The sequence below is a fragment of the Heloderma suspectum genome, chromosome 6 (genome assembly GCF_057233095.1).
Source record: "Heloderma suspectum isolate Gila_16-S chromosome 6, 16-S_ref, whole genome shotgun sequence".
NCBI classification, from domain to species: Eukaryota; Metazoa; Chordata; class Lepidosauria; order Squamata; family Helodermatidae; genus Heloderma; species Heloderma suspectum.
The window spans coordinates 112,592,360-112,620,191 of record NC_139463.1 but is presented as its reverse complement, the minus strand read 5'-3'; the positions used below and the strand labels follow the sequence as shown (position 1 = coordinate 112,620,191).

General features: G+C 44.6%; 1 protein-coding gene across 1 annotated transcript; it reads left to right on the top strand.

Annotated features, from left to right (window-relative positions):
• Positions 1–74: 74 nt before the first annotated feature.
• LOC146342562 (vomeronasal type-2 receptor 26-like) lies at positions 75–27,205 on the top strand. Its single transcript, XM_084808596.1, has 6 exons — positions 75–292; positions 2,557–2,734; positions 3,967–4,827; positions 10,797–11,024; positions 25,691–25,817; positions 26,307–27,205. Exons 1-6 carry the CDS (start codon positions 75–77, stop codon positions 27,203–27,205), a joined length of 2,511 nt encoding a protein of 836 aa, XP_084664722.1.
• Positions 27,206–27,832: the final 627 nt, after the last annotated feature.

The following is a 27,832-nucleotide window of genomic DNA, read 5'->3' as shown; positions in this document are numbered from 1 at the left end:
TGAATGGCCAGCCTGTCTTAGGGACACTGGCAATGTTGGAAAAGTTAATTTGTAGCTAGTAAAATCTTGTTAAAATGGTCCCATTCATTGTAGTGCTGTCGGTGTTGCTGCCTCAAGTGGCGTGCAATGCTTCTATTTCCAAATGCAGCATCGGTAACCCTCTTCTTATTAAGCACAAGTATTACCATCCAGGAGACCTCATCATTGCTGGCATTATTTCTCAGATCTACATGATCTCTGACCTGATCACTTTCAGCAGACATCCATCTAAGGAACTGGTCGATGAGCTCATGTACAGAGTTGGCATTTTTAACCACACCATATGTCATTCCAGATGACATCTTCAGGCATACCAATTACTTTGTTAAAACTTTACATGGGTGGAGAATAACGATCAGAAAGGCAGCCAATCTTTCTCTGTGCTATGTTATGTCATCACCACCACCACCACTACCACCATCATCATCATCATCATCAATATTATTATCACTGCTCCTACTATGACCATTACTATTGTTCATTTCATCCCAGTAGTTCCAGTCATTATTCTTCCTTAGATTTGGGGCCAAGTATTCCAAGGCTTTTTTCTATAACAAGTTTCAATTGGTTTGTTTTTTTTTTAAAAAAATCCCTAGCTATATGCCATATCTAGAAAAAGCCAGCTTCTTTTCTTTTCTACGAAAAGATTACTGTGCCAGCATTCCTTTCCAAGAATGCTGGGACAGTAGTTTTCTTTCAGTCTCTTCAGGTTTCAGAAGATAGCCAGACTTAACTGTAACCATATCATTTTCTTTCTTTGTATGCAAGTAGATGGCCCTTTTCTGTGATATATCATCACCATAATCATTGTCATTATTATTTTATTACTATTTATCAGGAGATCCCAAGTCTCCATCACACCTTTTTTAAGGATGTATTGGTAAGCTGGCAAATACGTAGAATGACAGCTCACCTCATTACACTGAGCATGAATAGTGACACATTTGACCTGTTTTTATCCAGTTCTCTGATCAGTTCTCTGACCTGCCACATCAATATGTGTGTGTGTGTGTGTGTGTGTGTGTTGGTGGGTGGGTGTGCTTTCCAGTTTCTTCCAACAGAGGGTTTTGCAATTCAGTGTCATGATTTTTATTGTATATATAGTAGCAAATATATAGTTACATGCTTTTATCCAGTTCTCCAATGAGGTCATGAATGTGTATGTTCATTTAAATTAGGGATTTTCTGTTATTTCCTTGGGGAAGGGTACTTAAATATCATAACATCTATCTATCTATCTATCTATCTATCTATCTATCTATCTATCTATCTATCTATCTATCATCTATCTACCTATCTATCTGTCTATCTATCTACCTAATTGACAAAAGGTAACTGAAATTATGCATCAATAAGGACTAGAGGGGGAAAAAAAAGATTTGATCAGCCTCTGGCATTGCTGAAGAACATGATTTGACCCAACAACAACAACAACAATTCCAGTAGCATCCTGATTGCATAACTGAATCTTTCTTCAAGAAATCTATGAGAATTCCCATTCCTCTTTACACACTGGAAAGAGACTTTGAGGTTGTAATTAATCATCTTAAGTATACTCTGCATTGTTGACTACACACTTTTTTTTACTTTTTACTCTGGTTTCATTCTGTTTTAAACTTTTAAAGGTTTTATATTATGTTTTGCCATGATATTTTTTAGGATTTAAATGTCTGTGAACTTCCCAGAGATCTTTAATTATTAGGTGGTATAGAAATGTGTAATGATAATAATATTAATGTGTGAATCGCCTGAAAAGCTGTTACCAGCATGTAAATGGCAATGAGAATTTCCATAGCTGAGTATTCAATCCAAAGGCAGTTTCCCATACTCTGGGCTGGAGTGCTGTCCTGTTTTATGAAATAAATGTCCTTCAGCTAACGTTGTACTGAATTTCAACTGTACAGAAGTATATGATCTGTTTCGATACCCCTGTGGGTCAGCGACTGATTCTCTTATTCACATTTTTCTGGCACATTTTGCTTTGTTGAAATTGTACAATAGAAAGTAATTAAAAGCAAAACAAAACTAGAAATACAAGAGAGATCAGGCATCCATGTAAAAAAGCCAGTACAAATTCAACAAGGCTGGCTGGGGAATGCTGAGAGTTGTGTGACTTATTTCTGCCAGCACATGCACAGGATTACACCCTCAAGGTTTCAGGCTGTAGTCAAACATGGTGCATTTCTGTGTTCATGTAGCTCCAGAATTCGTTGTATTGTTAGGTTGATGTTCAGTGAAGTTAAAAACCGAGGGTGAGTGCAAATGCTTCTTCACATCTCCTTGTTCTGGGGCCATACAAACTGTTTTTGTGCAATGTCATTAGCAAACATACATTGAATTTCAGGGTAGGAAATGTCATACTCTGAAACATCTTAATGACACAGGATCTAACTCTCATTGCAGTGTTTTTATGCAGAACTACCAGCACATCTTGGCTTTGGCATTTGCTGTAAAGGAGATCAATGACAATTCCCAGATCTTACCAAATGTCACCCTGGGCATCCATGTCTCTAACAGCTATTTCAGCGCAAGATGGACCTATCTCGCTTCAATGGAGTTTCTCTCCACACAGGGGAGATTCATCCCTAACTACAAATGTGACATCCAGGACAACACCATATCTGTGATCGCAGGACCTAACTCTCAGTTCTGTCACTACATGGCTAACATTCTGGGCATTTACAAGATTCCGCAAGTAAGATGTGGTCATGTAACACAGGAATACAACAAGCATTTAACACCCCCTTTGCCCTTTAGATCAAATTTTGTGATTTGGTGATAGAAAGTGGCATGCTAGACCCAAATAAAGAGGGAAGTCTGCCTGTGGCTTCTAGTCAATATGAACAATATTCATTTTGGTTCATTTAGAGATTTTACATAGTATAATTGATATAATTGGTGCATGTTCCAGTTCCTGCAGGTAGATGGCTACCTGCTGAAACTCCTTGAGCAATAGTAGCAATTTCTTATGCCTGCATAGGATAGTGCCCAGGCCCAGGGCCCACTGTAGATCGACCGTGTGGTGATTCAAGCAGTTAATGTGCTTAGTTGCAACCCTGAGTAGACTCCCAGACTGATAGACTAAGCAGCACACCCACCTGGTGCATGATGTCTCCACTCCTTGGGCTTTAAACATAATACGGTACAGAGTACTTATGACACCAACTGATATTGAACTGCATGTCTATCCATTCACCTGATTTGAGGACAGTTTTAAAAACACTTCTGGCAAAAACAAAGAAGCAAATGAAACAAAACCCTCTCCCACACTGGAGGCATTCAAGATGAAGCTGGACAGTCATCTGTCCTGGATGCTTTGACTTAGATTCCTGGATCGAGCAGGAGGTTGGATTCAGTGGTCCTATAGGCCCCTTCCGACCCTACCATTCTATGATTCTATCGCCGTTTTTATTACCTTTCAGCTATATATTGTAAAAGGTGTTTCTTATTTACCATATATGTAAATATAAAGGGCAGTACCCAGTGTTAATTCTTTGTAGAGTAGACCCATTAAAATCAATGAATTCATGTCAATGGATCTACTCTGTGTAGGTGACACCACATATTACCCAAGGATTTATAGAGTGTGCATGTGTGTGTGTGTGTGTGTGTGTGTGTGCGCACACACACACACACACACACACACGCATGAAAGCCAAGGGCTGGGAGGCCCCCTCGGCACCACAGGGAGTGGAGTCTGCTGTTGGTGCCATGCCGCAATTGGTGTGGGGAAGCTGAGTGCACTCTTCTTGTGCTGTATCAAAAACTCAATTTAATTAGTTTGGCATATAAATTTGCTAATATCCTGTAATGTTGGTCAAACAAAAAGCTGCCCGTGTTGCCATTCTTATTCGTCCGTGAAAAAGAGACATGACTTTTATTCTGGAAATCCATCCTCCCATATCCTAATTTCCTTTATTTCTATAGCTCGTATATGGATCTGCTCCAAGGATGCATAACAACATCAACACAGTTTTCTTTCACCAAATGTTTCCAAATGAGGGCCGTCAAACTATGGGGATTCTCCAGCTGCTGCTGCATTTCAAGTGGACATGGATTGGGTTGCTGTTCTTAAGTAATGTCAGTGGGGAGAGGTTTGTTCAGAATGTGCTTCCCATGTTTTCCCAGAAAGGTATCTGCTTTGATTTCATAGAAAGCCTGCCTAAAGAAACTTTTTCTACCACCAGCAGTGGAATAATGGAGGAGTGGATTAAGAAATACCAGATTATTGTGAGGAGCGCTGCCTGTGCTGTGATCTTACATGGTGAAAATCAGTTCATGATCTTTTTCAGAATGTTCCCCTATGCTTCAGTGTTTGAGGACATACCCATGAAGACAAAAGGTAAAGTCTGGATTATGACAGCCCAGATGGAGTTCACATCACTTCCCTTTCAAAATACTATGAGCACAGACTTCATCCATGGTTCAATATCCTTCACAATTCCCTCGAAGGAGGTATTAGGTTTCCAGACATTTCTTCACATGAGAAACCCTACTTCAGAAAAGGAAGACAGGTTTATGAAGGTCTTTTGGGAACAGGCATTTGATTGTTCTTTCCCTAAAGCCAACTCAAATGAAAACATTGGCCAGATTTGTACTGGACAGGAGAAGCTGGAGACGCTTCCTGGGTCTGTTTTTGAAATGAGCATGACCAGCCAGAGCTATAACACCTACAATGCTGTCTATGCTGTGGCACATGCTTTGCAAGCCATGTATTCATCCAAGTTTGAACACAGAGCATTGACACATGGTGGGAAACAGATGCTTCTAAATACACAGCCGTGGAAGGTAATGTCTTGAGTGCATGCAGAGAAACACATCATATTTGTATGTGCAACTGGTGTGTTGGCATCCAAGAGCTAGGTCTGACTGCCATAGCTTCTCTTTATAGCCAGTTTTCTTCCCTGGACTTGATTCCTGATCATGTCATAAGCATATAAGAACAGTCCTTCTGGATCAGATTGAAAGCCTAGCTAGTTCAGCATTCTGTTCCGACAGTGGCCAGCCTATGGGAAACCCAGAAGGAGGGCATGAGTACATGAATAGCACCCTCTCACTGGTGTTCCCCAGCAACTGGTATTGAAAGGCATACAACACCTGATACTACTGCAGGTAATATACAGCCATCATGATTTATATCTATTGATACCCTTATCCTCCATGAATTTGGACATCTCTACACCAGCCTAAAATCCTGCATTTAAAACAGGGTTTTCTGCTTCCATTTTAAATGCAAGATCACAACAGCTCCCTTTTTCACGTGCTTCCTTCCCCCCCCACCCTCTCCCCCCTCCTTCTCCCCGTATCTGAGTCTTCCATTATCTTTCATTGATCTTGCTCCTCTTCTTGCCACTTTTACTCTTTCCACAGAGGAAACTGAAGTGAAACACAACAAGTTAATGTGATAGCTCATTATCTGCAACTATTTAAAAATGGAACAAAGGACATTTAGTGCAGGAGACGTGTTGGAATGATCACGGTGTCATGTAAAGGGCCCACAAAGTTCTGTGAAGGAGCAATCTCAATCACAGGATAAAAGCTCCATGTGAAGTAGCCCGTGGGCTCATCCCCCTTTACAGCCATCCAGGTTGGCAGCCCACACCACACCACATCTTGTAGTAGTGAATTCCATAGTTTAATTATGTGCAGTGCAAAGAAATGCTTCCTTTTTTCTGTTCTAAATCTCCCACCATTTAGCCTCCTTGGATGACCCTGGCTTCTAGTACTATCCACTTTTCCCCCATGCAATGCATAATTTTAAACACTTCTGTTATGTCACTCCTTACTCACCCTGTCTTCTAAGCTACCCCCCCCACACACACACCCCTACAATATTGTAACCCGAAGTTTGATGTCGAGATCAGAATTGCAAATCTTGTAGTATAATATGTTTATCTGGACACAAGTATATAAGACTTGCTGATTTCTTTTAAAGGCATCTGTGTGGGTTGGGAGTTGTTTTTGTTTGGGGTTGTTGTTGTTGTTGTCTGGAGATTGTAAAGATATGGTTTGATGGGGAGAATAATGCACTCCTCAGTCCTCTCATCTGAGTGCAATTTAGGGATGTATGAAAGTGATTTACCTTTTGTGGATTATGTTGATGGTGGGGGGGGAGGCACTTCGTTCCTCCCCCTGGAATCCTCGAACAGCTGGCTGTACTCCGCGGCAGCTCCACAGAGCAGCCGGCCAGGCCCAGCCCGGCCAGGCCAGAGCCATCCGCAGCTGGATTTCTGGCCGCGGAGGGCTCTGGGTAAAACAAACAAACAAACAAAAATCCAACCGCGTACGCAAATGGCGGTGGCTACGGCCGCCACCATTTGCGTTCCTTCTTTTTGGCCATCTTAATCTATGTAAATATTTACGTAGACTATGACGGCGAAAATAAAGGGGAACGCAAATAACATAGCGGGCGCTATTTGCGTCCCTTTTTCATTCACCATTTTAGCCTACGTAAATATTTACATAGGCTAAAACGGCGAATCAAAAGGGGACACAAATAGCGCCTGCTACGTAAATATTTATGTAGATTAAGACGGTAAAATGAAGGAACACAAATGACAGCAGCCGTAGCCGCCGCCATTTGCATATGCGATTTTTTTATTATTTTAAACCCACCCACCCACCCACCCAACCAACCAACCAACCAACCAAAAAAAAAAAAGACGTGATAGACTACGTAAAGATTTATGTAGCCTATCACGTCTTTTTTTTCTTTCTTTTTTAAACCTAGCCATGATAGGCTATGTAAATCTTTACGTAGTCTATCACGTCTTTTTTTTTTTTTTTTTACACACAAGCCTGGAAATGGCGGTGGCAGCAGGCGGTCGGAAGACCCGCCGCCACTGCCACTGAAGCCACCAGCGCCGGCAGAGCCGCCGCCACCCGGAAGATCCGCCCCAGGTGAGTCTTGTCCCGGGGGGGATCTGCGGGGGGGGTGGAGGGGTGGCAGGCCGTTCTGCCATGGAATTCGGGGGGCCAAATGCACTGGCATTCGGCCTCACCGAGATCCGTGGCAGAATTCTCTGACATCCCTACTGCAATTAAGTACTACCCATGGGCTGTTCAGTGACCTGCACAGCCTTCAACTGCTTCAGTATCTTCCTGGACCCGTCCCTGAGACATCACAGCAACTTGAGTAACACTGCCCATTATTCACACCTGACCTGAGGCCCTAGTGCTACAATGTCCTCCAACTAATTTCAGAAGTCCTCAGCATGCCATCTGTTCAGGCCTCTAGCAAGGGTGAACTGTCCCTTCCGTGGGCAGGAAGGAAGTGGGGGAGGATAGAGAAAAGGGGGTGGCAGAAAATTAAAGGGGAAAAAAGGGGGTGACTGAACCATGCTTGGGTCTGGCCCAGCCCACAACTGGCTTGGGTCCCACCCAACTCCAACTTGCACAAGAGAAGGCAGCCCTTGACAAAATGAAAGGTTGCCCATCCTTGACTTAGACAATTTTCTATTTGCCAGCAAAAAGGCATCAGGTCAATGCAGGCCTCTTATCCCTGTGGACATTTGTGAGCAGAACATTGACCATCAGAGTGGAATACAGTGGACATCACAAGGAACCTAATATTTGGATTGGTGTTTGTTTGTTTTTTAATATCATACTGGCAGTGCACCTGTGGGACAACATATTCACGAACGCCGTTATCTACTTCTGATACAACAGCCTCATCACTGTTGATGTTAGAAATTCCCTGACACATCCAAGTCTTCCCAAATGATGGGGCTGGTCAGAACATTATTGCTTACACTTCAAAGTCCTTTTTCTTGTACGGTACATGCCCAGACTGGATAATATCAATGCTGACACCCAGTTCCATAACCAGATGAACTGTCTTTGTCAGCTGGCCCCATTGGCCCAAGCAGATAATCAAGATACTTAGATTTTTTGCAGGCCCATCTAGGCTGAGGGAGCCATATTGCAATATTTAAGGTTTCTCACTCTGCAAACTGTGCTGTGTTCCTTTCTCTTAAGCCAGATGGATTTGGGTGTGTGGGGGGAGTGCCACTTGGTTCTGGAACTTTCCCTCCTCCTCACTTCCCTTATCAGGTGGGTTTTCTGTGTTAGCAGCAGCAGCAGCAACAGGATCTTTAATTTGCCCCATACTAGTCATTCTTCCTATGTTCACTATCCTCACTAACAAAAATGGAAGATTGCAGCTTCCCAAAACGAAAACTCCATTTCCTGCTCTCCTGCAGCTAGCTTAAGATGTTTAAAGGACTTGATTTTGTGCACAAGCTCTGAGATTAGGCCTCAAATTGAATCCCACTATCTGCCATCTGACAAACTGGCCTGTCCAGACACCCTGTTAGGTAGGACAGGCTGCAGGATACACTTCTGTCTAGATTCATCAGCAGTAGCACCGCAAACACCCCTGTGTTGTTGTTGTTGCTGTTTTAATACCCTACCCAGAGGGGAAGACAGGCTTGTAGATATGATATATGACGAAGGGGATGACCCTTTCCTCACAGTGTCCTTTAAACTTCTTAGCAGCCTAGTTAGGGTGAGTAGCCATCTTCTAAGCTCTGCCCAAGAAGTTTCTGAGCCTCAGCAAATCAGTTGAATGGCTTGGGAAACAAGGCATATGGAGCCAACTTTTCCCTGCTTTCCTTTTCAAGATGACTGGCTCACCCATGCAGATTCTCTTCTTTCCTGGGGTGGGGCGGGGGGGAAGACCTCAGCTTGTTAAAAGGCAAAGCTCTCATACTACAGTCCCTCAAGGATCTCAGGAAATTTCAGTTGCTGTGAGATGGCACCCACATCATTTGGTCAGATTTAGGATCCAGAAGAGTGTGGAGGGTGGGAGCAGTTCCAGGTGCCTGGATAGAACCAGAAGGAAGCTTAACCAGGATCTCCAGATTGCCATGGCCAATGGGTTGGGGTTTTACATGCCCCCAGATAGAATCTGAGCACCTTCACAGGATGGACAGCATTCAACTATCCAGGCAGGCAATTCTTAGGGATCTGCAGCATGTTCCTGGGCCGTATAGGCAAAAGGGACTAAGTAGAGGCTTGCCCCTTTGTGGAAGCAGGGCAATATGGGAAGGACTAGCAATAGAGGAACAATGGGGAAAGCTTTGGGACACCTTTAGGGTGATTTGGGATATCCTAGATTGCCCCTCAGGGCTTTGGGGCTCTAGGGACAAGCAAAAACTTCCCAGTTCATGCTTAACTATCACACATTAAAACCTGTGGCATTTGGTGGGTAGCAAATTTTGAGGGCTTCCATTAGCATTTAATGATGTGCCCAGTGGACCTTGAGCCAGGTAATATTCTGGCTCCAGTCTAGGACAGGGAAGGCTTGCCTAGGTGAGGGGGCATGGGGAAGAATTTGGGGAATGTGCTTCAGCTATGTCCTCCACTGTTAAGGGTGTTAGTGGTGCAGATCTCATTACATAAATAATAAACACAGCCCAAGTTAACCCAACTCATGAGTGTCACATCTTCATATCTGATACAGTTGCCATGTTACATGGAACATCATGGATATATTCTTTCTTCACTATGGGAGGTATATTAAAATGATAGAACGGGTTCTCACCATTATGATCTTGCAGTTCTAGTGAGGGGGAATTTTAGTGGGAGATTTAAACACTCCCACACACTAGTAATTACTAGTGATGTATAAAACAGATTATATATACATATATTTATATATATATATATATATATATATATATATATATATTCATCCATCCATTCATTCATCCAATCATTCTTCTCCTCCCAATTTGTTTTGTTTGTTCCTTAGATTTTATGACTGCAGTCAGGAAAACTGTATTGACTTTCTCATTTCCCCCTTTTCTTATTCTCTGAAGTGACATGCCCATTGGTGGGGTTATATGGACATGACACTTCAGAGGTGCGACCACACTTGGAATGGTGCAACCACACTTAGAATACTGTGTGCAGTTCTGGTCACCACCATACCCAAAAAAGATATTGTAGAGATGGAAAAAAGTGCAGAAAAAGGCAATTAAAATGATCAAGGGGCTGGAGCATCTCCCCTATAAGGGAAGGTTACAACAGCTAGGATTATTTAGCTTGGAAAACAGGAGGGTAAGGCGAAAAATGACAGAGGTGCACAAAATTATGCATCGTGTGGAAAATGTGGATAAGGAGACATTTTTCTCCCTCCCTCAAAATACTGGAACCCAGGGTAATCCCAGGAAGCTGATTGGTGGGAGATTCAGGAGAGATCAAAGGAAGGACTTCTTCACACAGCACATAGTTAAACTATGGAATTCGCTACCACAAGATGTAGTGATGGCCACCAACTTGGGTGGCTTTAAAGGGGGGTTCAATAAATACCTGAAGGAGAAGTCTACCAATGGCTACTAGTCCTGGTGGTTATGTGCTACTTCCAGTAACAGAGGCAGTAAGCTTATGCACATCAATTGCTGGGGAACATGGGCTGGAGGATGCCCTTCTACTCCTGTCCTCCTTGTGGGTTCCTGGTCAGCAGCTGGTTGGCCACTGTGTGAACAGAATACTGGACTAGATGGACTCTTGGTCTGATCCAGCGTGGCTCTATGTTCATATGTAGTTATACTGTTAATTATATTGATAGCAATATAAATGGCAAAGATGATTATACTGACCACCTACCAAATCTACATGCTGCATTAATACTGTCAGCATGAACAGAGATTTTAAAGGGACTTGTAACCTATAATCATAGCTTCTGAAAGATTATCTTCCCTTCTGTATATGTGCACGCTCTTATACGGTTACCTTCCTTTGTTTCCATTTAGCTTCACCACTACCTGAGAAGTGTCTCATTTAACAACAGTGCTGGGGAGAAAGTTTCCTTTGATCAAAATGGGGAATTACTAGCTGGGTTTGATATTATCAACTGGATCACATTCCCAAACCAGTCCTTCCGTAGAGTCAAAGTTGGAAGGATTGACCCTGTGGCTCCCCCAGACAAGCGGTTCACCATTTCTGCAGATGATATCAACTGGCCTAGAATATTTAACCAGGTAGGTTCTGCCCTCATGTCAAGGTAAATAGAACCATTTCTTTTTTCAAGTAGCAGTTCACTGTTTCAGGAATGGGTAAGAATATTATTTCAGGTTGGTTTTCATAAGTATTTACCAAACTTCATAAATATTTACCAAACTTCATAAAGTTCCCTATATTCAGGATAAAGAGAACTTGAAATCTTTTTTTTTTTTTTTTTAAGAATGTGGAAGAAACGGGAAATGACAGATTTGTCCATCCAGGCAAAGGGATTCGAATGCTTCGCTCTTAAAAGTCTAGGCTTCAGTCCCTGTGTATTCAGCCTTGTTAGTGCTTAATTAGGGATACCACTTCTTTTTCTCTGCTACACCTTCTCATCTTTGACAGCTACATGGCAGGCAGGTACAACATGGTCCTTTCCATGCTGAAAATAGCTGTACCCATTGAATTTGGTTGGCACTGATGGAGGAGAATTTTATTTAAGTTCATTTTTCATAAGAATTTGCCAAAAGCTACAAAGTTCTTCATATTCAGGAGAGATAGAACTGTAGATTTCTTCAATAAATGCGGGAGAAAGTGACATCAACAGGTTTGTCCATCCTTATATTGTTTAGGCAGAAATAGCTCTAAGTGTAATATTTTTCAAGAAGCTCTCTTCATGCCCATGCATGGGAATGGGGCTCAAAGCAATAAAGGCCATGTCTTATTCCTCTCCAGCCTACATTTATGTATGTATGTATGTATGTATTTACAGCATTTATATACTACTCCATATCTAGACAGATTCCAGAGCGGTGAACAATAAAATATATAAAACTCAGTGCATTGAGCATAGATATTGGAAAAGGGGAAGTTTATGTGCATAGAGCAGGGGTGAGCCAAAGGGTGCCCACCGCTGACATAGAGCATTGCAAGCTTAGGTCCATGTGCACTCTGGAACTATAAAAATTATTTACCGGAAAAGTTTGCCTTACATATAAATGATTCCAGTATTATTCATGATTCATCAAATCATTGAATCATAGAATGGTAGGGTTGGAAGGGGCCTATAAGACCACTGAGTCCAACCCCCTGGTCAATGCAGGTATCCTAGTCAAAGCATTCCTGACAGGTGGGCTGTCCAGCCTTGTCTCGAATGCCTCCAGTGTGGGAGAGCCCACCACCTCCCTAGGTAATAGGTTCCATTGTCATATTTCCCTAACTGTCAGGAAATTTTTTCCTGATGTCCAGCTGGAATCTGGCTCCTTGTAACTTGAGCCCATGATTCTGTGTCCTGCACTCTGGGATGATGGAGAAGAGATCCTGGCCTTCCTCTCTGTGACAACATTTCGAGAACTTGAAGAGCACTATCAGATCTCCCCTCAGTCTTCTCTTCTCAAGGCTAAACATTCCCAGTTCTTTCAGTTTCTCCTCATAGGGCTTTGTTTCCAGTCCCTGATCATCTTCGCTGCCCTCCTCTGAACCCTCTCCAGTTTGTCTGCATTCTTCTTAAAGTGTGGTGCCCAGAACTGGACACAGTACTCCAGATGAGGCCTAACCAGTGCTGAGTAGAGGGGAACTAGTACTTCACGGGCTTTGGAAGCTCTATTTCTATTAATGCAGCCCAAAACAGCATTTGCCTTTTTTGCAGCGACATCACATTGTTGGTTCATATTCAGCTTGTGATAGACAGTAATTCCAAGATCCTTTTCGCTTGTGGTATTGTTGAGCCAAGTTTCGCCCATCTTGTAACTGTGCATTTGGTTTCTTTTTCCTAGGTGCAGAACTTGGCATTTTTCCCTATTAAATTTCATTCTGTTGTTTTCTTCCCAGTGCTCCAGCCTATCAAGATCATTTTGAATTTTGCTTCTGTCTTCCAGGTATTAGCCTTCCCACTGAATTTTGTGTCATCTGCAAATGTGATAAGCATTCCCTGCACCTCCTCCTCCAGGTCATTCATAAAAAAGTTAAAGAGCACTGGGCCCAGGACTGAGCCCTGTGGTTCCCCGCTCATAACCTCTCCCCAGTTTGAGAAGATCCCATTGATAAACATTCCTTGAATCTGATTCTTTAGCCAACTGTGGATCCAAAGGAACGTTGTTTCATCAAGCCCACTTTTAGCTAGTTTGCTCATCAAGATATCATGGGGTCCTTTGTAGTAAGCTTTGCTGAAGTTGAGGTATATAATGTCCACAGCATTCCCACAGTACACAAGGGAGGTGACTTGATCAAAAACTGAGATCAGATTCGTCTGCCAGGATTTGTTCTTAATACATCCATGTTGGTTTCGAGTAATCACTGCATTGTTTTCAAGGTGCTTACAGATGGATTGCTTTATAATCTGCTCCAGTATTTTCCCAGGGATTGATGTCAGACTGACTGGTCCGTAGTTCCCAGGTTCCTCCTTTTTGCCATTTTTGAAGATAGGGGCAACATTAGCCCTCCTCCAGTCATCTGGCACTTCCAGTTAGGGATGTACAAAAGTCACTCACCTTCTTACGAAATTGATTCGCGGTGGGGGGGAGGCGCTCCGTCCCTCCCCCCCAAATTCTGGCCAGGGGGGAGGTGCTCCGTCCCTCCCCCCCCTGAATCCTGGTCGGCTGGATCAGGAAATGGCGGCAGCCGTAGCCACCGCCGTTTGCGTCCCTGCAGTCAGCCGTGATAGGCTACGTTAATGTTTATGTAGCCTATCATGGCTGATTTAAAAGAAAGAAAAAACTGCGCGTACGCAAATGGCGGCACCCATGGCCACCGCCATTTGCGTATGCACAGTTTTTTCTTTTTCTTTTAAATCAGCCGGGATAGACTACATAAACATTTACATAGCCTATCATGGTATTTTTTAAAAATCTAGCCGTGATAGGCTACATAAATCTTTACGTAGCCTATCACATTTTTTGTGCGTTTTTTTTTTTTTTTACTGGAAATGGCGGCGGCGGCAGCCGGTCGGAAGACCTGCCGCCGCCGCTGACCCACCGCCAAACCACCACCGGAGCTGCCGCCACCAGGAAGATTCGCCCAAGGTAAGTCCCGTCCCAGGGGGGGGGGGCAGACCGTTTCATCACCGATTTCAGGGGGCCGAATGTGCTGGCATTCGGTCTCCCCAAGATTCGTGGTGAAATTCTCTGACATCCCTACCTGTCCTCCATGATTTCTCCAAGATAATAGACAATGGTTCTGAGAGTTCTTCTGCCAGTTCCTTTATTACTCTAGGATGCAGTTCATCTGTTCCTGGAGATTTGAACTCATTCAAAGTTCTTAGGTGTTCCTTAACCATATGCCTGTTGGTCTTAAGCAGCAATCCTGGCCCTTCAGCCTGCACTTCACCTGTTCCAGGGGGGTCATAGACCCTCTATCGGGAGAAGATTGAGGCGAAGTAGGAATTGAGCACCTCTGCCTTTTCTTTGTCATCTGTTATCATTTTGCCATCCTCACTGAGCAGTTGAACCACCACTTCTTTCCTCTCTCTTTTACTATGCACGTATCTTAAGAAAGCCTTTCTGTTGCTTTTAGTATCCCTTTCTAAGCTCAGGTCATTCTCAGGAATTTCCTGGAAGGGCCATATTTTGCAGAAATTGTCTCCCAACAAATATCGGGGAAATTGAAGTCCCCCATAACTACTACATCATGCTTCCTTGAAACATTGGCAATTTGCTTTTCAAAAGTTTCATCCTCATCTTCTCCTTGATTGGGTGGCTAGTAGTAGACATCCAACCACCATGTTCCTTTTATTCTTTGCTCCATTTATTTTAACCCAGATAAATGGGGCTAGCAAGCTCATCCTCCTGTATTTCTGTGCAGAGATATGTGTTTTTAACATATAGTGCAACTCCACCTCCCTTTCTGTTCCTTCTGTTCTTTTTGAACAAGTTATATCATTCAATTGCTGTATTCCAGTCATGAGAGTCATCCCACCAAGTCTCAGTTACACCTATCAAATCATAATTTCCTTCCTGCATTAAGGGTTCAAGTTCATTCTGTTTGTTTCCCATATTCTGGGCATTAGTGTATAGACATCGAAGACCATGTGCTTTAAAGTCTAACTTTCTTCCTACATGTTTTTAAAGACCATTATTGGGTGCTATTAGAGCTATTCTCTCCATTGTGGTCCATTAGGCTTCATCCATTGTTACCCCCAACTTTACATCTCCTTCCCCAGCGAGGATCAGTTTAAAGCCCTCCTGATTAGGGATGTACGCATCCCTTAGCTGGCTCCATTCGGGGGCATCCACAGTGGGGGGGAGGTGCTCCGTCCCTTCCCATGGAATCCTCCCTGGCTGGCTCTGCTCTGCAGCAACTCCACGCAGCCGCCAGCCAGGGCTGGCCGCAGCTGGATTCCGGCCGCTGCCAGGCTACTCCGGCCACAAATGGTGGCCGCCATGCCGGCCACCATTTGCGTCCCTGCCAAGCTGTGGTAGGCTACGTAAGTATTTACATAGCCTATCATGGCAAAAGGCAGCCACGCAAATGGCGTAGTTGCGGCAAAGAGCAGGGGTGCAAATGGCCTAGCAGCCGCCATTTGCACCCCTGCTCTTTTCTGTGATAGGCTACGTAAGTATTTAAGCAATAGGCAGCCATACAAATAGCGGCTGCTACGATGGCCGCCATTTGCAGCTGCAGCAGCCAGGCAGCGGCCGGAAGAGGAGCCAGAGCCGCCGCCGCATCCACCACCGCATCCGCTGCCGCACCCACCGCCACTGCCGCATCCTCTGCCAGGTAGGCTCTTTTTCACATACATTTCGTGGGGTGGTGGAGGGGATTGCCCTGTTCCTCCACGGACTCTGGGGGTTTAGAATCCAGCCTCACTGGAGTCTGTGGCAGAATTCTCCGACATCCCTACTCCTGATGAAGTTCTTCATGCTGTGGCCAAACACATTCTTCCCAGAACTTGTGAGGTGCAACCTATTCCTTGCCAGCAGTCCACCTTCCAGGAAGTATACCCTGTGGACCCAGAATCCAAACGTCTTGTGTCGGCACCACCTTTGTAAGATGCCCAAGAAGACATTGTAAGACTTCGTAATTCATCCAGTGTAGACAAGTAATCTGTGCAGCCCGAGGATATGGAAAGAATCCTTGGAGAGGGAGGTGATGCCTTCCATTTGTATGCTGGACTCTTGCCCTTCCTGGAATATAAAATGAGCCAGGCGTAGGGGGACTGGCTGAGTGGGTAAGGGTAGGTGTGATTTTATCTTGCCTAAAAGAGGGAGTGGAAGACCTTAGTTTAATAATAACAACAACAACAAACCTCCATGCACCAGACTATACTGGATTATTTCTGCCCAGTCTCCAATATTCCATTCTGGGGAAACGTGCTGGAGCATGTGGTGACATCTCAGTTTGAGGGATTTCTGGGTGATGCAGCTTTTCTTTATCCATTTGAATGTGGCTTCAGGCCTGGTTACTGGACAGAGAGTGCTTTCATCTCCTTGTCAATGACCTATGCCAGGAACTGGACAGAGGGAGTGTGTCCCTTTCAGTTCTGCTGGATGTTGCAGCAGCTTTTAATACCTCAAATTACCGTATCTTTCTGAGGCATCTGTCTGAGATGGGACTATTATACAGTCCCTGTGGTCCTTCTTGGCGGGGCAATTTTAGAAGCTGGCACTTATGGCTGTTGGACTATGGTGTCCCTCAGGGTTTCATCTTATCCCCCATGCTATGGAACATATGGATGGAACCACTGAGAGAGATTGTCTGGAGTTTTGGGTTCATCAGCACCATGCTGATAACCCCCAACTCTATCTCTCCTTTCCATCTAAATCCAAGTAAGCTGTTCTAGTTCTAAATCAGGGTCTGATGTTGTTAATGGACTGGAGGAAGGTGAACACATTAAGGCTTAATCCAGACACAAGAAAGGTGTTTCTGCATAGTCAAAAGGCAGATCAGGGAACAGGGATCCTATCTGTGCTGGATGAAGTCATACTCCACCTGAAGACTTAGGCTTGCAGTTTGGGTGCACTTCTGGATTTGACCCTGAACCTGAATGCCCAGGTTTCAGCGATGGCCAGGAGTGCATTTGCTCAGCTGCAGTTAGTGCAGCGACTTTGCTCATTCCTAAAGGTGTCTGATCTGGCCACAGTCATGCATGTCTTAGTTACATCCCATTTGGACTTTGGTAACATGGTCTATATGGGGTTGTAGGAATGTATGAGAATTTCATTTTTGCTCCCAAAACATGCAACAATCCCTCGTTCAAAGCCCTGAATGCAATTGTGAGCATGAGCATGTGTCCACCGAAAGTACTAGCAAATTGCTGGAGATGCGCTCGCATTCAATTTGTACAGCTTCCCTAATTTGCACAAATTTCCCTCATTGACTGAATTAGCCCTGCTTTAGTCTATGGGGGAAAGTTGTGCAAATCAGGACAGTTACACAATTTGGGGAGAGTTGTCCAAATTTCATGTTTGATCACAGCTCGACTTGTGCAATTTCCCCAGTCATGCAGAGCCAGCAGCAATCCAAAGTGCAAACGGGAATCAGGCATGGGATGAGAGCCAGTGTGGTGTAGTGGCGAGAATGTTGGACTGGGAGCCAGGAGAACCGGGTTCTAGTCCCCACTCGGCCATGGAAACTCACTGGGTGACTTTGGGCCAGTCACAGACTCCCAGCCCAACCTACCTCACAGGTTGTGAGGATAAAATGGAGGAGGAGGAGGATAATGTAAGCTGCCTTGGGTTCCTTGCAAGAGGAGAAAGGGTGGGATAGAAATGCAATAAATAGATGGATGGATGGATGGATGGATGGATGTGGGATGAAGCTCAGAGAATTTGAGTGATCTCAAACATTCAGCCATCCCTACTGAAAGCTGTTCAGAACTTCAGCTGATCTGGAATGCTGCAGCTGGACTGTTGACCAGGGCTGGTTACAGGGAGTATGTGACTCCCTTGTTACAACAGCTCACTGGCTGCTGATCTGTTTCCAGACACAGTTCAAAGGGCGGGTTATGACTTATAAAGCCCTAAACAGCTTGGTTTTAAGATATTTGGGAGAGGCCCTTCATTTGGTACTGCCACTGTCAGACACGCACTTGGTGGGAGCATGAGGGAGGGCCTTCTTGATGGCTACTCCCAGGCTGTGGAACCCCCTGTTGAGGAAGGTTGAATTGGCTCCCTCCCAGCTGTCCTTCGACCAGCAGGCTAATACATTTTTATTCAGATAGGCCTTTGGTGTGTAAGCAGGTCTCTTGGGTTGAATGCTGTTTTTTATTCCGTTATTGTTGTGATTTTCATTGTGTTGCAGTACATTGGTTTTAATTAAGTTTTTATTTCTCCACAGTTGTAAGCTGCCTTGAGTGTCATTTTCTTGGTAGAAAGGCAGAGTACATCAAATAAATCAATGACTCGTATCGCACATGCTAATCAGACACAATGCTTCCATACTATCTTAGGGTTTTATAATCAAAAGAGGCCTTTCACATTGACTCCTGTATTCTCGTTCCCAAGAATAGTCCATTAGCTTTGTATTCTAGGCTGAAACTTGGTGGGGGGGGGCATAATGCCATGGTGCTTTAAACAAACTTTTGGTTCACAAGTAAATCCAGACCTGAGTGGACCTTCTTTTCCCAGTACACCAATTAAACAGATCAAAACTAACAAATACCACTATGGGATCAGGGAGACTATTCTCTGAAACCTTTAACAGATAGGCAAAAGACTCTAGTAATTAATCCATGCAGTCCATTGCATACCATGTGCTCTCTAGAAGTAATACTTATTAGCAGACATCTCAGCTAGAGTGTAAGTCCTCCAAACACACACCAAACGTTGCCAGCTATGAGCATGTTACTTTTAAGAGAAATGTGGCTTAGCTACTGTGAGAAGCATTGACATGAGCAATGAGGAGGGGGTTGGAACATCAAAGTAGAATGGGCCACTGTGCCCTCTTGTCTTGCGGTGCTGCTATTTAATGCCAGATCGGTCTGCAACAAGACCGCAGTCATTCACAATTTCATCATGGATGAGAGGGCCGACCTGGCATGTATCACTGAGACTTGGGTGGGTGAGCTGGGTGGAGTCAACCTGGCTCAGCTCTGCCCACCTGGGTGCTCAGTGCAGCACCAACATAGGTTGGAGGGCCAGGGGGGGGGAGTTGCCATGGTTCATAGAACTTCCATCCCTATCACCAGGAGACCAGTCCACCTTGGAGAGGGCCTTGAGGGGTTGCACCTGGTGTTGGGCCATAGAAACAGATTGGGGATGCTGCTGGTGTACCACCCAACCTGCTGCCCAGCATCCTCCCTGACTGAGCTGGCAGAGGCAGTCGCAAGTGTGGTGTTGGAGGAACCCAGGACGGTGGTTCTTGGTAGGGATGTACGAAAGTCACTTACCTTTTCACAGCTTTGATTCACGGGGGGGGGGGAGGTGCTCCGTCCCTCCCCCCGGAATCCTCCCTGGACTGGCTCTGCTCCGAGGCTGCTCCATGGAGCCACCGGCCAAGGCCATCCGCAGATGGAGTTCCGGCCATGGCTGGCTGCTGCGGCCGCAAATGGCAGCCGCCATTTGCATCCTACCAGGTTGCCGTTATAGACTACATAAATATTTACGTAGCCTATCACGGCAAAGAGCAGGGGCACAAACAGCAGCCGCTATGCCGTTTGCACTGCTGCTCTTTCCGTGAAAGGCCATGTAAGTATTTACGTGGCTGCTTTTACCATGATAGGCTATGTAAATACTTACGTAGCCTATTACAGAAAGAGCAGCAGTGCAACCGGCATAGCGTTAGTGGCATAGCGTATCATGGCAGCCTGGCAGGATGCAAATGGCGGCCACTATGGCGGCCGCCATTTGCGGCTGCAGCAGTCGGCTGAGAGACCAGCTGCTGCCACTGCAGCCACTGCTGGAGCTGCCACCACCAGAACATCTGCCCCAGGTAAGCTTTGTCCCGGGGGGGAATTCCGCGGGGTGGTGGGGGGTGGGAGGCTGTTCCGCTACAGGTTTCGGGGAATGCCAATGCATTCAGCCTCACTGAAATCCATGGCAGAATTCTCCACCATGCCTAGTTCTGGGTGATTTCAACGTCCATGCTGAGGCTGTCTCCGGAGTTCCAGATCAGGACTTCATGGCCTCCATGACAACCATGGGGCTGTCTCAGTATATCATCAGCCCAACACATGAAGACTTGGTTTGGTTTTTGCTCCAACTTGTGAGATGGGTAGTCTGAAGATTGGGGGGTCCAAGTAACTCCATTGTCATGGTCAGACCATTTCCTGGTGAGAATTGAACTCATGGCATTACTCTTCTTCCCTGGGGGTGGGGGACCTATTCGGATGGTCCACGGCCAGGAGACTGATGGAATCCAATGGATTTCTGTATGCTCTTGGGGATTTTCCAGTGGAGAGAGCTGTTGATCCAGCTGAGGCCCTAGCCTCACTGTGGAACAGCGAGATGTGGAAGGCCATCCACATGACCGCAACTGAGTGCCCTCTCCAGCACTGTGGAGCCCGTTCTGCTCCCTGGCATACTGGGGAACTGCAGTCAATGAAACAGGCTGGACATCGGCTGGAGCGCAAATGGCGCAAGACTCGAAGTGAAGATGACCGAGCATGCTCTAGAGTGTATAATCATGCCTATTGTGTGGCAGTACAGGCAGCAAGGAAGGTTTATTTTGCTGCCTCCATTGCATCCTCAAGTAGCCATCTAGCAGAGCTCTTCCAGGTGGTCAGGCGGTTGTTCACTCCTTCCCCAGTAAATGGGGCCCTGGCCCCGTCAAGGACCCACTGTGACCTTTTTCCATCACACTTTGAGGACAACATGGCTTGTCTCTGCAGCGACCTTGATGCTGTTGTTAGCACAGTTCCAGTCAAGGTGTCTGATGCCACCATCTGCCCGATTTTGTGGGATCAGTTCCAATTGTTACGGCCTGATGATGTGGACAAGATGCTTGCAATAACGCAACCAACCACGTGCCCTCTTGATCCCTGTCCCTCCTGGCTAATAAAAGCTAGCTGAAGGGGTAGGACTGGGTGGGTCCAGGGAGTGATAAATGCTTCCCTACAGGAAGGGGTGGTCCCTGCTGTCCTTAAGGAGGCAGTAGTGCAGCCACTCCTGAAGAAGCCCACCCTGGACCCAACAGTATTAGACAACTACCGCCCAGTCGCAAATACCCCTTTTCTAGGGAAGGTACTTGAGAGGGTTGTGGCGAACCAATTACAGGCATTCTTGGAGGATACTGATTATCTAGACCTATTTCAATCTGGGTTTCATTCTGGTTATGAGACTGAATCAGCCTTGCTCACCCTGATGGATGACCTTCATCGAGAGAGGGACAGGGGGAGTGAAACCCTGTTAATTATGCTCGATCTCTCATCAGCTTTTGATACCATTGACGACAGTATCCTCCTGGATTGACTCCGTGAGATGGGTATTTGAGGCACTGTGTTACAATGATTCTGGTCCTACCTATGGGGCTGATTTCAGACAGTAACATTGGGTGACTATTCCTCGGCCACTTGGCAATTGAGCTATGAGGTGCTGCAGGGTACCATCCTGTCCCCAATGTTGTTTAACATCTATATGAAGCCACTGGGAGCGGTCATTGGGGGATCTGGAGCTAAATGCCATCAGTATGCTGATGACATGCAGCTCTATCTCCCTGTGACCTCTGAATGAGGAGAGGCTGTGCAAGTCCTGAATCAGTGCCTAGACTCAGTAATGTTTGCTGTTTTAAATCTGTATTTTAAACTCCTGCACTGCTGCTAGGTTTTATTGTGGTTGTATTGTTATATTGTGGTTTTAATGTTCTATATATTTTAAATTGTTTTATTGTGTGCAGTTTGGTTTTAATTTTGTGAACCACCCCGAGAGCTTCCACTTTTGGGCAGTATAGAAATTAAACAAATTAACAAAAAAAAGGGCTGGATGAGGGCCAATAAACTAGGGATGTACGAAAGTCACTCACCTTCTTATGAAATAGATTCACGGTGGGGGGGAGGTGCCCCGTCCCTCCCCCCCCCGAAATTCTGGCCGGGGGTGAGGCGATCCATCCCTCCCCCCCCGAATCCTGGACGGCCGGGTCCACAAATGGTGGCAGCCGTAGCCGCAGACGTTTGTGTCCCTGCAGTCAGCCGTGATAGGCTACGTAAATGTTTACGTAGCCTATCACGGCTGATTTAAAAGAAAAAAAACGTACATACGCAAATGGCGGCGCCCATGGGTGCCACCATTTGCGTTCATTATTTTGACACATCTTAGTCTACGTAAACACTTACCTAGACATTTACGTAAACGTTTACGTAGACATTTACGTAAACATTTACGTAGACTACTGCGAAAATAAGGGGAACGCAAATAGTGTAGCGTCTATGCTATTTGCGTTCCCCTTATTTTTGTCATCTTAGTCTACGTAAATGTTTACGTAGACTATGATGTGTCAAAATAAGGAACGCAAATGGTGGCGCCCATGGGCGCCGCCATTTGCGTACCTGCGGTGGTTGTTTTTTTCTTTTAAATCAGCCGTGATAGGCTACGTAAACATTTATGTAGCCTATCATGGTATTTTTTAAAAAACTAGCCGTAATAGGCTACATAAATCTTTACGTAGCCTATCATTTTTTTTTTTTTTACTGGAAATGGCAGTGGCGGCAGCCGGTCAGAAGACTGGCCGCCACAGCCGCCGCTGCCGAACTGCCGCCGAACCGCTGCCGGAGCTGCCGCCGGCAGGAAGATTCGCCCAAGGTAAGTCCCATCCCGGGGGGATGGTGGGGGGGGCAGACCGTTTCGCCACCGATTTCGGGGGGCTGAATGCGCTGGCATTCGGCCTCCCCGAGATTCATGGTAAAATTCTCTGACATCCCTACAATAAACTGAAGCTGAATCCTGGCAAGACAGAAGCCCTGTGAGTAAGTGGCTCCCAGGTCCAGGAGATAGGCTCATTGCCTGTTCTGGATGGGGTTGCACTCCCTCTGAAAGATCAGGACCGTAGTCTGGGGGTACTCCTAGATCCATCATTGTCGTTGGAGGCCCAAGGGGTCGTGGCAGCTCAGAGTGCCTTTTACCAGCTTTGGCTGGTTCGCCAGCTATGGCCTCTCCTGGACAGGGAATGGATAGCTTGACCACTGTGGTACAGGCATTAGTAACCTCAAGACTGGATTACTGCAATGTACTCTATGTGGGGCTGCCCTTAAGGCTGGTCTGGAAGCTGGAGCTAGTGCAGAATGTAGCAGCTCAGTTGTTGTCGGGAGCTGCCCCTTTTCAGCATGTAACTCCTTTGCTGAGGGAACTGCACTGGCTGCCTATTCGCTACCGGGCCAGGTTTAAGGTATTAGTACTAGTGTACAAAGCCCTAAACAACTTGGGACCAGGATACCTAAGAGAGCACCTCCTTCCCTACCAACCTGGTGGTTCCACATGGACCTATGACCAGGTTGGAGTTCACCAGGAGAAGAGCCTTCAGTGTGGTGGCTCCCTTCCTGTGGAATTCCCTCCTTTAGAGGTCAGGCAGGCACCAACATTGTGTTCCTTCCGGTGCCTCCTGAAGACGTTGTTCTTTCAAGAGGCCTTCCTTGCATGACCAGCCATGGTTTGTTGTACTCTACATTGTTGGGATTTGTCTTTTTAAAAAATGTTTTAATTCTTTTAACACTTTTAACCATTGTTTTATTCTTTTATCATGTTGTTCACCGCTCCAAAATCTTCTGATGAGGAGTGGTATATAAATATTGTAATTTTTTTTAAAAAAATGAGCAAAGGGGGGTACTCAGCAGCTCCAAGACATATACACAAGGTGAGGTTTGTCATTACCTTGCTAATCAAAGCTGACACATTCCGAAGCCTCAAGGTAGATGGGATATAAAATTAATCAGATGTGCAGATAGAATCATAGAATCATAGAATCATAGAATCATAGAACAGTAACCAGTTCCAAAGCGATTTCTCCCTTCTGTTGCAGGAAACACCCTCAAGTGATAAGCAAGGAACTGAATGGGCTGACAAGTTTTCACAAATTGCATTGTTACGGAACTCTTTCACTGGGTGGAGCACCCATTTACATAAAATATTCTCCTTTGTTCCATTGATGGTTCTGGTAAACAATGTGCTCAAACCTCTTGTTGTAGGGGGAAACGGTAATTCCAAATGCTTAAGACTTTTTTCTTGTGACTATTGTATTATGGTTATGCTAGTCATGATATCAAACTTTTGTTTAAATTGTATAGAAACTCAGAGTTTCTCAGACAAGCTGGAGAGGGTTCAGAGGAGGGCAACAAAGATGTTCAGGGGACTGGAAACGAAGCCCTATGAAGAGAGACTGAAAGAACTGGGTATGTTTAGCCCTGAGAAGAGAAGACTGAGGGGAGAGATGATAGCACACTTCAAGTACTTGAAAGGTTGTCACAGAGAGGAAGGCCAGGATCTCTTCTCCATCATCCCAGAATGCAGGACACGGAATCATGGGCTCAAATTACAGGAAGCCAGATTCCGGCTGAACATCAGGAAAAATGTCCTTACTGTTCGAGCAATACGACAATGGAATCAATTACCTAGGGAGGTGGTGGGCTCTCCCACACTGGAGGTGTTCAAGATGAGGCTGGACAGCCATCTGTCAGGGCTGCTCTGACTTGGATTCCTGCATTGAGCAGGGGGTTGGACTCAATGGTCTTGTAGGCCCCTTCCAACCCTACTATTCTATGATTCTATGATTCTATGATTCTATGGGTTTTGTGCAGTCAGTGTGCCAAATTTTGGATTGGTTCCTACCCTAGTTGAGGTCTTTCTACAGCTGTAGTCTCCACATGCTCTTTCTGTGGAATGTGTGTGTGTAATTGGATCTAATCTTTAACCTGCATTTGGTTGGTCTCAGCCACTCTGTGCAGCCCTGGTGGTTCATGAGCAAGGATGGCAAAAGGGACTCTTATTTTCTTTGACTTCTTCCCTTTGTGTCCTCATAGGGAATTGGTACCAAGACCAATTGTCCAGGAAATGTTGTCTTGATATATAGTGTGTTTTAAGCCCCAATGTGCACATCAAATTTCTAGAAGAGAAAACCAGAGGAAGCACCCTAAAGTGAAGTGAATGATCTATGTATGTTAAAGAACCCCTTCTCTCTTTCTTGTCTAGTTATCGTGAATGTGCATCAGGATTAGCTCATTTTCTCAATCCTATCTTTCCACCCCAGTGCCCCACTCTCCAATGATGGTTATTTTTTTCTCTCCCAAGAGCATTAGAGACCCGGATTTACCTAATCACCTCCTTCTGACCTCTCACACTGACAAACCCTTCCAATAGCAAGTGAACCATCAGTGCATGATGGCAGTAGTTAAGTTTAAGCTCCAGAGCCAGACTCTGAGAGAACTCAGAAATTTCTCCACAATCTGAGTTCTTGTTGAAGCCTTAAATGGTTTATTGATCTATATTCTTCTGTTTAAATTGCAGTTGATCTACTGAGGCATTTTCCCTAAAATAATGTGTACATTTTAATCTTGCTTGTTTACCATAAATTCCCCATCGTTTTCAGAAGCTTGTCTGTGTGAGGTTTGTTTTGGGTTCCCCTTTTTGCTAAAGACATGTATTACCAATGTCAAAGACATCATTTTAATGAATGTGTATCTTGAGAACATGAACAAGTTTTTACACATATCTAGAAGAGCACAATTGATAACCAAGTATTACGGCATAACCATATAACAATTTCATAATTGCTGAGGAAATAGAGAAATACTAATTCCCAAAGAATCATTTCTAAATGTTAACATTCTGTTTTCGTTAACTAACAGACCTGGCCTCTTTCAGTGTGTAATGAGAATTGCCATTCTGGTTACAACAGGATAAAGGTGGAAGGGAAGCAATTCTGCTGCTATGATTGCCTTCGATGTCCAGAAGGAAAGATTTCAAATCAGACTGGTAAGAGATAGAATGTATGTATGGAGGTGTGTGTGTGTTTTCATATATATTGGTTGTAACCAAAAGTATTGATGTGTGAACATTGGGTTGTATATAAATTAATTGCCCTAAAATGCAAAAGGCTGTTCATAATTCAGGATTTGTGGTGGCTGATAATATGATCAGTGTCACTTCACAGGGTGTTATATGGGGGAGAATTTCAGAATATCGAAACAGGGATCTCAGATCTGGATTGTTCCAGATAATTGCTGGATATAGATACTTCCTCATTCCTCCTTCAGATAACACAACTTCCTCTAATGGAGGAAACTCTTCTTTCAGAGAAAGTTTTCTGAATGTACCCCATAATTATTTGAGGAGAATATTAGCATACTTTTCACATTTCAGTCTACCTGCCCTAATTCAGAATATTATCATAGTAATTCTTGAATACTGCAGTGAACTAAATATATGTTTTTATTACAAAGCAAACTATGTTTTCTCTTCTAGACACAGATGAATGTTTTCAATGTCCAGAAGATCAGCATCCAAACAAGGGCCAATATCTTTGCATTCCAAAAGCTATAAGCTTCTTGTCTTATGAAGAAGTTTTGGGAATCAGTTTAGCCACAGTTTCTATCTCCTTTTCTTTCATCACAGCTCTGGTGCTTGGGATCTTCATTAAACACAGAAACACTCCCATAGTCAAAGCCAACAACCGAAACCTCACCTACACACTTCTCATTGCCCTACTGCTCTCCTTCCTTTGCAATTTGCTTTTCATTGGCCAACCTAACAAGTTCTCATGCCTCTTTCGGCAAATGGCTTTTGGAATCATCTTCTCAGTGGCAGTTTCTTGCATATTGTCCAAAACAACCATTGTTGTTCTAGCTTTCATGGCCACCAAGCCAGGATCCAGGATGAGGACATGGGTGGGGAAAAGAGTGGCCAACTACATTGTTCTTTCTTGCTGCTTTGTTCAAACCATTATTTGCATTGTGTGGATGGCAAATTCCCCCCCTTTCCCAGATTTTGACATGCACTCTATGGCTGAAGTCATACTGCAATGTAATGAAGGTTCAGTTGTCATGTTCTACTGTGTCCTGGGGTTTATGGGATTCCTGGCCATTATCAGTTTCAGTGTGGCTTTCCAAGCCAGGAAGCTACCTGACACTTTTAATGAAGCCAGGTTTATCACCTTCAGTATGTTGGTCTTTTGCAGTGTTTGGTTGTCATTTGTTCCAACTTACCTTAGCACCAAGGGTAAATACGTGGTTGCTGTGGAGATATTCTCCATCTTGGCTTCCAGTGGTGGTTTACTGAGTTGCATCTTTTCCCCCAAATGCTATATTATTTTGGTGCGGCCTGAACTGAACAACAGGGGGCAACTAATAATAAGAAAAAATTAAAGAATTTAAAAGTATCTACCCGTTTTCAGAAGAGTTTAACAGTATGTGCCATTATAACCAATAGGATTGAAGCGAGCCATGACTGAATAGTTGTATTGTATTTGGTTAGTGTGACTTAAGTAGAAGGTTTATACTTAGTACAAACTAATACATCATGTTTACATTTTATTCTCTCCTCACCTAAGAATAAGGACGTTAATGCGAGCATTTTATATGAGCAACTGATATGAGCAATTCTGCCACCTCCTGAATTGTTTTCATAATTATTCCAAAATTAGTTATCATTCAGAGATATTTCCTCACCAAGAATTGTACTAAGCAGATAGAAGTTACAAGATCAGCTCTCAAAGGGGGAAATACTTTTGTCATTTTATCAACAGTTACTCTTTTCTCATTCTTTTTTGTATATGTTGAACCAATTATCACAACACCTACCAGATATTCTGGAGTCCCATAAATTATTTAGTCACCATAAATGCAGAGACCCTTTGATTTGAACACTGGCACGGCAAGGGCTCCACATATCCTACTCTTGGACTCCCCTTTCCCAACTCTAAGTGTCTATCTGTCACTCTTGAACTCTTAAGGCTCATAGGGGAAGCTGGTAGCAAGATCAAGGCAGGAGGG

Bases quoted from the DNA above. Each gene is read 5' to 3' on its own strand.
- LOC146342562 (XM_084808596.1), top strand. From the start codon at position 75: ATGGTCCCATTCATTGTAGTGCTGTCGGTGTTGCTGCCTCAAGTGGCG. The intron at 293-2,556 runs GTACAGAGTTGG...TGTCTCTAACAG, and splicing joins GAACTGGTCGATGAGCTCAT to CTATTTCAGCGCAAGATGGA. The intron at 4,828-10,796 runs GTAATGTCTTGA...GTTTCCATTTAG, and splicing joins TAAATACACAGCCGTGGAAG to CTTCACCACTACCTGAGAAG.